The sequence below is a fragment of the Dasypus novemcinctus genome, chromosome 7, assembly GCF_030445035.2.
Source record: "Dasypus novemcinctus isolate mDasNov1 chromosome 7, mDasNov1.1.hap2, whole genome shotgun sequence".
Lineage (NCBI taxonomy): Eukaryota > Metazoa > Chordata > Mammalia > Cingulata > Dasypodidae > Dasypus > Dasypus novemcinctus.
This window is the reverse complement of record NC_080679.1, coordinates 133,797,321-133,811,498: the sequence shown is the minus strand read 5'-3', so window position 1 is coordinate 133,811,498 and position 14,178 is coordinate 133,797,321. Positions and strand designations below refer to the sequence as shown.

General features: G+C 44.2%; 1 protein-coding gene across 6 annotated transcripts in view; it reads left to right on the top strand.

The window, feature by feature from the left end:
* Positions 1–6,332: 6,332 nt before the first annotated feature.
* The window catches only part of IWS1 (interacts with SUPT6H, CTD assembly factor 1), a 49,178-nt gene continuing 41,332 nt past the window's right edge, over positions 6,333–14,178 (top strand). For 5 of the 6 annotated variants that reach the window (XR_011649301.1, XR_002796962.3, XR_011649300.1 and 2 more), the window contains exons 1-2: positions 6,337–6,893; positions 8,094–8,209. Coding sequence is in view for 3 of the 6 variants with exons in the window: in XM_058301176.2 (XP_058157159.1) it covers positions 6,860–6,893; positions 8,094–8,209 (150 nt within the window). In the remaining 3 variants the exon portion in view is untranslated. Of the gene's footprint in view, positions 6,894–8,093; positions 8,210–14,178 lie in introns of all 6 variants that reach the window. The other variant, XM_004459214.4, reaches the window with a different exon arrangement.

The following is a 14,178-nucleotide window of genomic DNA, read 5'->3' as shown; positions in this document are numbered from 1 at the left end:
TGACCATCAAAAATGTCTTCAGATACTGCCAAATGTTTCCTGGGGGACAAATTCGCCCCCCGTAGAGAAACATTTATGTGGTTCCTGGGCCCAGGCATGATTGGGAATGGGAGAAAGAGGAGCCAGCAAGGGTCAGAGCAGATGTGGTCCTGGAAGCAGTGACTCTGGCACTTGGCCTCCTTGAAAGGCAGAAAGATGTGGCTCAGAAGAGGATGCAGGAAGAAGCTATTGGACTGGTACTTCCTGGAGGATCTTGGTTCCAACATGCCAAGGAAATGACTGTGTTATCAGGCAAGCTCAAGGAGAATGTTTCCTCCTCCCTGGGTCAGCATCTGTGAGGTGGACGTTCCCAGACTGGGCGAAGCTTGGATCCAAAGTCCTGATGGGTCAAAGAGGCCTCTACAACCTCAGTCTGGGAGGAAAGACTCATATCTCATGATGCTTTCTCAACATAAAGCCTTTTAAGGGACCTACCCTGAGGTTGCCCAAGGCAGGAGGAGGAGTGAAGTAGGGACACAAAATGAAAGAGCTGTTCTCTTCCCTCCGGAAAGCTGTGGAACATCCAATGACTAACTCTCAGCCTTGGGTTGTGGAATTTAAGACCAGGTCACTGGTTATAACACAAGGGCCTCTGCACCCTGACCAGGTCAGGTGATCTAATTGCCCTGGGGAGATTGAGGTAGTGGGAGGAGAAAGCACAAATTGATTACGTAGCACCTCAATAAACCTGGTAAATGACAGTAATGATGATGCTGATCATCACGATGGTACTTTGTCAAGTTCTTACAAGAGGTTGAGGGGGGAGGGGGAGGGGTCATTGGTAAGAGCTCCATTTTTGGGAAAAGAAGTGTTAGGATAGATGCCTTATCTGCCTGGAATGCAAGCTGCTGCAGAGACTGCTCTACGTTCACTAACATTGGTTTCTGTTTCCTCTGGGTCCCGTGGCTCTTCTCAGCCTACCTCACAGCAAGGAGGGCTATGGAAAGAGAACATTTTCATTTCTGAGCTAATACAATTACCAAGCAATGGGTTGGCTTAACCAATGGAATCTATTAGCCCATGGTTTGGAGGCTGAGAAAATGTCCAATTAAGGCATCATCCTCTGTCACATGGAGGCCTCTCCTGGCTTCTCCTTTCTCTTCTGGTTCTGTTGACCTTCAGCTTCTGGCTGCTCCCTTTGTGTCTTGTTTCTCTCTTTGTGAACTTCCCTATAAGGTCTTCAGTGATAGGATTAAGATACATCCAGACACAGCTGGGTCATCGTAAGGGAAGTAGCCTCATCAAATGGTCCTACTTACAATGCGTTCCTGCCCGTAGGAATGGATTAAGTTTAAGAACATGTTTTTCTGGGGCATAAAATTCCAAGCCATCACAGAGGGTGAGTGATGTGCTCCAATTCCAGGCCACGCCCACTCAAACCTCCCACGCCATCCTGTACTCTCTCTTGCCCCACCTGCTGGTGGTGAGCAAAGCCTCCCTCAGTGGGTTCCGAGGCCCTGGGGAACGTGGAGCAACAATCTAGAGAAAGCCTGGGTTCCCTAAGGACTGCAGGGAGCAGAGGGCCACCCCTGCCCCCGCCAATAGCCCCACAGGAGCAAGAAAATAAATGCTCATGGCGTTTATTGACAAATTTGTGGTTATAGTATTTAACTTATTGTGAATGATCTATGACCCTTCTCCCATCCAAATCTGCTTTATCCTTCAAATATCAGTTCACACGTCCCTCTCTCAGGAAGACTTCTCCCCTCTCCCTCCTTTGAATTCCCATGGCCCTCGTTACCCAGATCACATAATTTGCCCCTTGGCATGAAGTTTTTTCCAGAGTAGGACTTCCTCATGGCTCGAAAACTTCTTGAGGCAAGAATCATGTGTCAGGTTTTTTGTGTGTCCTCACGGTGCCTAAAAATAATGACAATGACCAATGTATTCATTATATCTCAGGAACCATTATTTAGGTATATTAGCTCATTTAATCCTCATAACACCTCTATAAGATAACTACTATTATCATCCCAACTTTCCATGAAAACTTACGGCTTCTTTCAACTGGTTTTGAAAAAACAACTTATTTTCTTCCTGCACTATAGCCCCACGGTCCAGTCTCCTTAATCTGCTCTATCTTCCAGTGTTGCAGCTCCCTGTTTAACCCTGCCTCGAGAATCGACACTATCTCAAAACAGGCTGTTGAGCCACAAGGATGCCCAGGGGCCTGAGGGGATCCCTCGTGAACGCCTCGCTGACCCAGGCATTCAATCAACCCTCAGCAGGCATTTATTAAGCCCCCTGCTACACAGCAAACATTCTGGGTGTCAGGGGGAAAGCGGGGCTCACACACAGTCCCCACTAGTTCTCATGTTTCATTCCCTCCAAAGACACAGGAGATATGGTTTGATCCTTACAGAGACCCAGGGAATATGGAAAGAATTTGCCAGAGAGCCTCTGTCATTCATGTGTTGTGTTTCTTTGTTTTGTTTTGTTTTTTATTTATTTCTCTGCCTTCCCCTCTCCCCCCCCCCCCCGCCCCTAGGTGTCTGTTCTCTCTGTCCATTCACTGTGTGTTCTTCTCTGACCACTTCTATCCTTATCAGCAGCACCAGGAATCTGTGTTTCTTTTGTTGCATCATCTTGTTGTGTCAGCTCTCCATGTGTGCAGCGCCATTCCTGGGCAGGCTGCACTTTCTTTCACGCTGGGCGGCTCTCCTTACGGGGCACACTCCTTGCGCGTGGGGCTCCCCTACGCGGGGGACACCCCTGCGTGGCAGGGCACTCCTTGCGCACATCAGCACTGCGCATGGCCAGCTCCACACGGGTCAAGGAGGCCCGGGGTTTGAACCGCGGACCTCCTATGTGGTAGACGGACGCCCTAACCACTGGACCAAGACCGCTTCCCTGTTCATGTGTTTTAAACCAAAGAATCCCAGCACATCTCACCCCGTGAGCTGGACTGAGCAACTCACTTCCAAGAACTGAGTATGGAGAGGGAAAACAAGTCACTTTACAACAGAGAAACCCAGAAGGCACCACCTTAACCAAGCGGTGGTTTTTAACACTGCTGTGTTGCTTTGATGTGACGAAAAGGCCCTGTGCCTCTGTGTTCTTCTTCCCCCAGTCTAATCACTAGAGAAACACCAGGCAAACCCAAATTGAAGGGTATTCTATAAAAGGTCAGACCAGAACTCCTCAAAACTCTCAAGGTCACAAAGAACAAGGAGAGTCTGAGAAATCGCCACAGCCCAGAGGAGACTGAGGTGACATGACGGTGAAATGCAGTGTGGGATCCTGAGACAGATTAGAAAAGATTAATAGAAAAGGACGGTTGTAGAAAAGCGGTTGAAACCCAAATAAAGTTTAGAGTTTTGTTAACAGTATGTACCAATGTTGGTTTCTTAGGTTTAACAAATGTAATGAAATGAAAATATGGTCATGTGAGCTGCTAATACTAGGGCAATAGGTGAGGGATATGTAGAACTCACTGTTCTTCTTTGCAAATTTTCTGTAAATCTAAAATGTTCCAGGAGATCAGGTGTGGCTCAGTGGTTGAGTGCCAGCTTTCCACTTTAGGAAGTCCCTAGTTTCATTCCCCAGCCCCAGTACCTCTAATAAATAAATAAGCAAACATATAAAATGTTCTAAAACCAAAAGTGTATTTTTTAAAAAAGAAAGTCCTTTTGTCAGCCACACACCCACATAAGAATGCATTGAAGTGGGGATTTCTCAGGGTGGGGTGTGCATATACATTTGCTACATGAGGAGAGACCAGAGTCAGAGAAGGCAGCTCTGTTCAGATAGGCTGGGCTTGGGCATGTGACTCAATCACAGCAAATCAGCCTGGCACCTTCCACATCTTGGGCAACTGAAGGCTGGAACATACCAGGGTTTTCTAACTACAGGCTGTGTCTTCATTTTCCTAGACTACTGTAACAAAGTACCACAGACGGGGTGGCTTAAATAGTGGGAATTTATTGTCTCAAATTATGGGGGCTGGAAATCCAAAATCTTGCCAGCAATCCATGACACAATCTCTGCCTCCCTCACCTTGCCGTCTCTCTCCTTCTGCCTCCTGCTCCTATGTCCACATTTCCTCTGCTTACAAGGATTCCATAAAAGTCCACCCAGATTCAGTTGACCTCATCTTAATAGGATCTTCAAAGAGCCCATTTACAAATGGGTTCACATCCACAGGACCAGGCATTAGGACTGGAAGACGCCTTTGTGGAGAAAAAGATTCAACCCATGACAAGCTGTAACCTACTTGGGAGCTGTCAAGTTCATTTTGTATAACACGACCAAAGGAATAAAACAGAATAGAAACCATCACATCAAAGGTAAGTGTCATGTGTTTAAAAAATGAAAATTAAAAGCTCCTTCCCCCTCATTTCCTTCCAGTTCCCACTGCCCTTTCCTCCAACAACAAATGCTTTGTACCTCATACAGTTTTCACATTTTTCTTAAAGTAGTTTTAAACAACAAAGTATATTTCTCCCCTCTCCTTTTCACAAAAGATGGCATACTATCACACTGCTGCATTTTGCATTGTCTCCCAGTACAGCTTAACAATCTTTCCAGCCTAGTACAAAGAGAACTTCCTCATTTTTTTTTTTGTTATCACTACCTAACTATCCACGGTATGGATTTATCATAATTGTGTGATAAGCCCTCTAAATGTTTGGATGTTTAGATTCTTTCTAATCTTTTGCTATTACAAATAAAACTGCAATAAATAATTTTGTAGATATGCCATTTTGCACATAGTCAAGGATGTCTATAAGATTCATTTTCTGGGGTGGAATTGCTGGGCCTAAAGACATATGCATTTATAATTTTCATAAATATTTTCAACAGGCTCTCAATAGAGGGCCGTACCAGAAGAGATTTTCATTGAACAATCTATTCTGGACAGCCATCCATGTAAGCAGTGGAGGACACGCTTTACTCATGTTAATGGCTGTCTGGGCTATGGGACTGCTACTCAGAAATACATTGCCTGCTATTGGTGGGCTTTAAGTGGGTCCCAGTTTTCAGTATTATAATCTTGGTGGGACATGTCTTCCATGTGTCCTAGTGAGTTGTGAAGCTGGAATGTGTGAGAACAGGCAAATAGCCAGGGAAATGGCTCCTTTTATTCGTTTACTTGATGGCAGAGCCCCCTAGCAGCTATAGCAGAATAGGGGGGTGAGGGTCAGTCTTGGAGAGCTGGCTTCTCTGGCATAGAATAACTCAGCTAAGGAGACTCAATATCTTCTAATTTGACACCCTCACTTGACATGTGAGGAAACTGAGGCTCATAGAAGACTGACTTGCCCCAGCTCACCATGTACAAAAAGCCCAGAGCCAAGTCCAGAACCTGCCAAGTCTGCAGCTTGACCAGTGCTGGGCTGTTCCTTGTATTGAGGGACCTCTTGTTCCCAGAGATATTGAGCAAGTTGCAGAGTCTCAAGAGGTTGGCTGAATAAACATTACATTCATCTGGGAACTCAGTGTCTCTGGGACATCAGTCAAGGCAGAGTTTTGAGCTGCTGCAAGTTGCCCTCTCCCCTCCTGTCCTCTCTTTGTCCTTAAAGACAAAAAGAAACAAGGACATTGATTTAATTCACTTTTGCAATAGGGAGAGTATCCCAGATATGAAGATCAGACTGCCTTGGCAGGGTGGTGGTTTTGCCTTAGACTTTACGAGAGGAAGATTGGATGATTTACAGTGGGGATTGTTTTGCAATCCGTAGAGGTTTCAATCGGTCAGTTGAGCAAGAAATGGTTATCTCTGTGTCTAGCTAGTTTCATGGGGGAACAATTCTAACCTCAGCAGTTCAAAAGACAAAGAACGGAAATTGGAGGGTCTGCTTCTGGCCTTATCAAGCAGGTTCAGGCAAAATGTCTGCGTTTGGCCTTATCACAGGTGAACAAAGGGGATGGTCTGCGAATCTTATGGGAGTCATGAGAAAGGGTGAGCACAGAGCTTTATTTAAGTGATTCTTTACAGTAAGCCTTTGCAGATATACAAAAGGCAGGGATGTTTCCTAGTCACAAGGGTCAAAAGCAGTTCAACATTGTTAGCCTCCTCAGGGTGTGCTGTACTTCCTAACGTGGATCAAATGGCGTCTTAAGACGGAAATCAAGTCGTGATTTTAAAAAGGAAAGGAAGAAAATGCCTGGGAAGGAGTAACTCTTGACCACGCCAGTTAGTAACGCATCCTGGCACCCTCAGCTTGGAACTACACGTCCCAGAGAGCAGTGCGCCATTTCCTCCACATACCGAGGGCGGCAAACAGCAGCCCCGGTGCTTGACGGGAACTTTAGTGGCCAGTAAGACTAAAATGCCATTTTAGAGGGTCTTCATTTGTCGGAAGCGTAACTGTGAAGTTCCTTAATCAAGGCACGGAGAGACGACCAAGAATGCAACATCGTCAGCTCCACTGAGGACATCCCAGGCTTCCCCGGCGAAATGTATTTAACTGAAGCCGGGGCTTCCGCCCTATTTTCCCGGCGTCCTCCTTTCCGGCCAGGCCTGTCGTCATTACCGGTGCGCCTTCTCATTGGCCACTTGACGGGTGGCGGCGCCTGCGCGCTGCGTGCCGCTGAGGGTCGTGGGCAGGCGCCATTTTGGTCCCAAAGGTGCTTCTGGGAAGTAGATCGCGTAGTGGTTCTCTTGCTTGCCGCTGGCGTAGGACCTGTCCTGCTGGGACTTCCAGGTCGGGGCGTCCACTTCTGCAGCTGCCGCCGTTTTACTCTTCGCTTACTCAGACCCTCCGGGCGGGCGGGAGACTCTGAGCACCGGGCCGCGCCATCGCGGGACACCCCGCCGGGAAGGAGGTGACGGGGGCGGCGCGGGGCGTGGACACTCCCCGCCGAGAGCCCGCCTGCCATGGACTCCGAATATTACAGCGGCGACCAGTCAGGTGGGGCAGGCCCGGGGACAGGCGGGGGTCCCCGGCGGCCTCTCGGCGGGCTTCCCACCGCCGCGGGGGCGGGCAGGGAGGCCGCGGAGATGTTCCCTTCCCTGCCCTATCTGAGGTAGTGGGTGAGGCGGAGCGGAAGCGCGCAAGGTAGAACCCTGGAGAGGGGCAAAGGGAAAGCCGAGTTCTTAATCGGTGAAGGTTTTTGGTGAAAACGTCCAGCTGTGTGCAAAGTCCTAGGAAACGAGCGGTCTCTCCGGATAGGAGAGAGAGTTTTAGCAGTTGAGAGAGTTTTCTCGGCTTGAAGGGAGCTTTTCGGGTAGGGCGGGGAATCCCACCTTAGACTTCACCCCGAGTTAGTGCTAGTTAAATCTTCGCCTTTAGGACTGACTTCCCAGTAAAGACAGCATAGGACTTTGTCGAGTTGCAGAAATTTTTCAGAGTAAGGCATGTATCCTTGGCACTTACTAGTAGATTTTTGTGGATTTTCTTTTCCTTGAGATCCTTACTCTTTCTCCCCCCCACCCACCCCCCACCCGTTGTTAAACACTTCCTCGGTCCCGCCGTGCTAGGCACCGGGGATACAGAGAGGAAAAGGCAGGACCTCGTGGGAGACGAAAACGTTGTTTGCTTTTCCCTCTGTCCTGGAGCTTACAAGGAGCTTCCAGAGGAGATGCTTCTTTCTGTTGAGCGTTCTAAACCAGTCAAAAGTGTTTAAATAATTGATCGTAAAACTTTTTTACCTTGAGCCCAGTATTCTGGGCTCCAGAGTTCAGCAGTGAACTCAAACCTCAGCACTTGTCGCACTTTGATCGAAGTGGGGAAAGACCCAAATTAAACGAAATGACTTGGTAACTCATAATAGTAAATTAGAAATGTTGTAAGTGCTGTGGAAAAGAAAGTGGAAATAGCTTCATTTTGTTAGTTAAAACAGCACACTCTTATTTAGTGGTCTTTAGTGATGCTTCTCAAGTTTTGCATCCCTTTCATGATTTTTTTTGTTGCCATATATGTCACAGTATGGCCTATGAGATGATATTCGTATGAGTATTGTATCATTGTCTTGTTTAAAATATTAATATTACTGGTGACACCTTATCAGTGATAACATTTTTTAATTACTCTTGATTGATTGTGTTCATTGCCATCATAGAGCTCATCCATCTTAACCCACAAGTGGGTTTTTGTTTTATTTTTAAACAGATGATGGTGGCGCTACCCCAGTACAGGATGAACGGGATTCCGGGTCAGACGTTGAGGATGATGTAAATGAGCAACATTCTGGATCAGACACTGGAAGTATAGGACATCATTCAGAGGTACTGGCTAAAGAACATCTTTGCGGAGGCTTTTCCTTTGCATTCTGTGAGAACTTTTATTTAGGAGTTGTAGAGACGCTGTCATACGGTTTAGGCTTCAAATGCAGGGAGCAAAAGAGCAGAGGAATAGAAATCAAAAGGGAACTGTGTTAAAAATAAATGGAAAAAATGGAGAAAAGAAATGAAAGATGGTCACAAGGAAAAAGTTCTGGTGGGTCTCATTTCAGACATTAGGGAGTTTTCACCCATGTGTAACAATTCAGGAAATGGGCCAAGCCTTTGATATTTGATTAGGCTTTCCCATTCCCAGAGTGATATCTTAACAAGGCAGTGAGGCTTTGCAGTCTGGAGAAATGCCAAATGAAATTTGAGATTTGGGGGCTATTACTACGAAAACATATATCAGGATTTGGACTTCTCAGTTTGAATTTACAGCATATATAATGGTATGTGTAGTAACAGAAAGCAAATGTAATTTAAAAAGTGATTATTACTGCTACAGAGTAGCATTGGAGCTTGTGTACAGTATTTCAACATATGTGGCCTAATACATAAGTATTTAAAAACTACTAATTTTTTCCCAGGTTATACAGTCATTTCTGTACAATGTTAACAAAATAAAATTGGAGTATTTTTCAGTAAGGCATAAGTGTTTGGTAGGCACAATCTGAAACACATAGGAATGATTAAAAATGGCCACGTTTTCTTTTAAGAACTTTATATGTGCGCATGTAGGGGAGTAGAAAGATTTAAAAATATACTCTTTCTTTAAAAAAAATTCTATTATTTGTTGAAGGTGATCAGTGCTGTGGGGGATAAAAGAAAATCAGAGCCACGAGCAGGGTGCCAAGGGCAAGTTTCAGTGAGGTAGTCCTTGTAGGCCTTTGAGAAAGTGACATTTGAGCCAAGGTGTGAAAGGAGGTAAGGTAAGAGTCTAGCCTTATGGTGTGTAGGGGAAGAACATTATAGGCAAAGACCCTGAGGTGGGAGTTTACTTGATTCCCTGATTGTCTTTAGGGAGTACCAAGGAGGGCAGTGTGGCTAGAGCAGAATGAGTAAGGGGCAAGTGAGGTCATAGGTCAGTGGGGGTGGGGGAAAGCTTATCCTGTTAATTTTATGTCACTCAGTTTTTATACGCTTTTAAAAGTTTAGACTAAGTGTGATTTAATATAATAATTGTTTGATTTTGTTTTGGATATATTCAGAATGGGTCAGAGACTCAAGTCTTTTTGTGGAAACAATGTGAAGTGGATTATTTGTAAGGAAAGAAGGGAGTATAGGATAATGAAATGTTACAATACGTTTATCATTTAATATTGTAAATTTCCAGTTTGAAGATTGACTGGTGTCAGCTTAGAACCGTCATCTGATGGCCTCATGTTTGAGTTATAACATGCATCTTGAACTACTTTTTTGTAATGTGATAAATTCAGTTTACTTGAGATTTTATTTATATATATAATTATGTAATTTTTATTTTTTTTATTTTTTGTTTTTTTAAAGATTTATTATTTTATTTATTTCTCTCCCCTTCCCCCTGTTGTCTGCTCTCTGTGTCCATTCACTGTATGTTCTTCTGTGACCACTTGCATTGTCTGGTGGCACTGGGAAACTGCGTCTTTTTTTTTGTTGCATCATCTTGCTGCATCAGCTCTCCATGTGTGCGGTGCCACTCCTGGGTGGGTTGCGCTTTTTCACGCAGAGCAGCTCTCCTTACAGGGCTTGCACGTGGGGCACCCCTACGTGGCGGCGCCTCTGTGTGGCAGGGCACTCCTTGCACAAGCAGCACTGCATGTGGGCTAGCTTACCACACGGGTCAGGAGGCTCTAGGGATTGAACCCTGGACCCTCCAAATGGTAGATGGACACTCTATCAGTTGAGCCACATCTGCTTCCCTAACTATGTAGTTTTAATTTCTTACTTTCTTTAAGGGTTTATCTTAAGTGTTTCCCCAGGTCATTTAACATTCTCTTTAAGCATAATTTTTGATGGTTGCATAATATTTATAGTGTGGATGTACCATTGCTTATTCAGCTATTCCCTAATTATTGGCATTTATACTGCTTAGCTATTACAACAAAGGAAGCTGCTGTGAACATCTTTGTACATAAACATTTTGTCCTTATTTTTTGTTTCCTTAGAAATCCAGCAAGGGAATTAACTAGGTTAAAGAAACTAAAACTTATTAAGGCCTTTCATAGATATTCTCTTCCAGGAAGTTTTCTCAGTTTGCTGAACACTAGTGGTTTGAATGCCAGTTATACCTTTATTACCATTGAGTTCTGTATTAGCACTTAAAAATCTTTGCTCTTTTGCTTGATGAAAATGACCGCTAAGAAGAAATTTTTTATTTTTTTCCCCATTAAAAGTACTTTCTGGAAGCCAATGGGGTGTTAAAGAGTACAGTTGTATTATATGAGGAAGTAGTGCAAATTACAGCCTGAAACCTAAAAGATGTCTATTAGTTTCCTATTGCTGCTATAATAAGTTACCACAAATGTAGTGGCTTAAAACAACACATTTATTATCTTAAAGTTTTGCAGGTCAGAAGTCCAAAATCAGTTTTTTACAGAGGAAAAATCAAGCTGTTCTTTCTTGAGGCCCTAGTGCAGAAACCATTTCCTTGCCTTTTGTCCTTCTAGAGGCCACCTGTATTCCTTGACTTGTAGTCCTTTCCTCCCTCTGCAAAGCCAGCATTATAGCATCTTGAGATCTTCATCCCCACCCCCAGTCCCTTCATCCTTCCTCCCTGTCTCTCTGTCTCTCTGACCTCTGCTTCCATCATCATATCTCCTTCTCTTACTCTGACCCTCCTGCCTCCCTCTTACAAGGAGCCCTGTGATTAATTGTGATAATCCAGGATAAACCTCATCTCAGCATCCTTAACTACTCTACAAAGTTCCCTTTGCCACAGAAGGTAACAGGTAGACACCTTTGTGGAGGTGGGAGGGAGACCATTCTGCTCATTACAATTTTCCAAGTAATTTTACTTAAAAGTTTTCTCATTTGCATTTTAGAGTTTTGCCTAGTTCTGTTTTATTCATTTCACCTACAGTATTCATTTTGCATGCATCTATTCTTTTAATATATTTTTTACTTATTTTTAAAAGATACATAGATCATACAAAATCTCCATACATTTATACACACAGTCTTTATTTTAAATAGTATGAGATTTTATAAAATTGTCTCACATGACCATTGGGATGCACAAGGCCAAATTCTATAGGGCAGGCTGTTACTCAGGACTCTGATGAAGGTTCTCAATGAGTTTTATAGGAAACACTGTCTGTCTGAAATAGTGATGGGGATTCTCCCTGTGAATGCTGGAATATCATCTCCTTTTAAGGCCTTCAACTGATTAGATGAGACGTTACTCATTGCTGACCCCTCATTGCTGACCGTCAGTCTTCTTAGTTCATTGTGGATGTACCTAGTTATCTATGCAGTCAACTCCCTGGTGCTTAAGTCCATGAAATGCCCTTGTATTACAATTAGCCTGCTATTTGCTTGACCAAACAGACGGCACTATTAACTGACCAAGTAGACACAGGAGCCTAACCATCACAGGAAGTAGTATTTGGCTCAATTTATGGTCGCCCACCATTATCCACCATGATCCATGTGATGTTTTCGGGGGTTATACAAGCTAATTAAATGGAGATCTGATGTGCATCACCATCCTCTGCAACTTTTAAGTTTTTGAGAGACACACAGTTTTTATGATAGCGGTCAGTATAGGAAATGCTGGTGGTATATTGGAAACCAGAAATTTTTGCAAATTTTTTAGCTGCTTTAAACCACTTTATTGTTAAAAAATACATGTTAACTTCTTTTTCCTTAAGATAATTGTACATATCTGTAAATTATATCTGGTTTGTAATGTGAAAATAATCTTATTTTTTAAATTTTGTGTTTTTTATTTTATTGAAAAATAGCATTCTTCTGCATAGACATGCCATGTGGGCTAGTAATTTCTTTTAGGAATTCATCTCTTAGGCCTGTTTTGGTAGTGAGGAACAGACAGTCATTCAGGCCACTGTAAGAAAAGGAGAGTTTATTGTGAGGTACACCTAGTGTGGTGGCTATAATGCATCCTGTCTAGGAAGCCTGCTCTTCCCATCTGCCATTGATGGGCCAGCCCATGGCTATTTCTAGTAGCATCTGTTTCTGTAGCTACTAGAATGAAAAATGAAGTTGGCGTCATTTTTATATGCATTATTGACTGGTCAAATCTCTCCATATTTCCTAGTCCAAATCCCAGAGGGAACCAATCTGCTTAATTTGTCTCAACCACAATCTCTATTGGACCCTTTGAACTGTTTTGTCTCATTGGATTTCCTGCCTGCATTTGGATGTATCAGGTCCCTAGATCCAAGCAGTGCTCACCCCTGCACAGAGCAGCTTAGTGCTCTTTTTGTGAATGAGATTCTCAGCAAGCCAGCTGTGTGCATTTGGGACAGGCTGGTATATTGAAGGATGTTCAGAGTTCTATTTCCATTGGATGAGGAGCTAGATCTCCCTTTAGATTGAGAATACCAAAATGGAATAGTAGATATAAAAGAAAGAATAAATATCCTAAAATATAGAAAAGGAGTGATTAAATATAAATAGAACATTTATAGCTATAGCTTAATTGTTTTTTAAAAAACTTTTCAAAGAATGTTTAATGACATTGGCAAATTCAACATGTTACTCAAATGATACAGGCTATTAAATTGAAGGTTTAGTATACCAAAATGTAAATAATGATGAACTTTGGTTGGGTGGTTTTAATTTTCTTCTTTGTCATTGGTCTTGTTTTATTCCTACAATGTACATTATTCTTTAAAATCAAAGGGAAAAATAGACAACCAGCAGGATGGCAGTGGAGTAAGGAGCTCCTAGAGTCAGTTCCTGCCACAGGGCAGTTAGTAAATAGAGCTCTCTGGAGCTGACTGAAGCTTCTATTTGGCGGCTCCAGGAGGCCGGAAGAGCATCCTGCCACATCCTTGAAGGAATGGAAGGAAACTGCCCATCTGCAGAGAAGATTCGTAAGTAGAGGCTCCACACCATGGAGGCTGGTGCCCATCCTCCACTGGAGGCACAACCCTCCTTGGGAGCTGATACGCAGCTGAAATTGAAAGCTCTTCCCAAAAACCGGGGAGGAAGAGACGGTTGGGCACCAACTTCACCTACTGATTAGTAAATTCAGCGGGCTAAAGTATAATCCTGAGAACAGCTGAAGTTTGAGCCTATCCAAGTCAGAAAAAGAGGCGTGTAGCTGCCATCTTAAGTCCATACCTGGCACGAGGGGAAGCGGGGTGGACTGAAAATCACAATATTGGTGGGTACTGGCTTTTCCATCCAGATCAGATTGCAGCTGTAGCCTAGGCTCCAGTGCCACCTCCAGCAGGGAAGAAGTTGCGGGAACCTGTGCCAGCCTCTCTAGGAAATTACCAGCCAAGCTGCTGAGGCCAGTGATTATCCTATTCTGGCGGCACGAGCCACCCCAGGAGCTGTTCTGTGACTGAAATTAGAAGCTCCATTTCCCAAAAATGGGAGGAGGAGATGGTTAGCTGCCAGTTTCAGCTATTGATTGATATACTCAGCTGGCTAAGATATAACCCTGAGAATAGTTGGGATGGGAATCTGCCCAAGTGGGAAAGAGGCCAGTGGCTGCCATTTTGAATCTGCCCCCCGCCTGAAGGGAAGTGGGGCTGACTGAAAATCACAGTGATGGTAGGAACTGGTTTCTTTCGCCCAGATAGGCCTGCAGCCCTAGGCTAGGCTTCAGCCCTGCCTCTGGCAGGGAGGAGGTTGGCAGGCCCTGCACCAGCTTATCCAAGTAACTGCAGGTACCTTTGGCTGGCACAGATGGAAGTCTACCAGGGCAACTGCGGTCATCTTGGACCTGCACTGCATAGACTGCTGCCCACACCTGCAGCTCCGTCCCTTCCCCAGGTAGGGGAGAAAGGAGCATGAAGTTT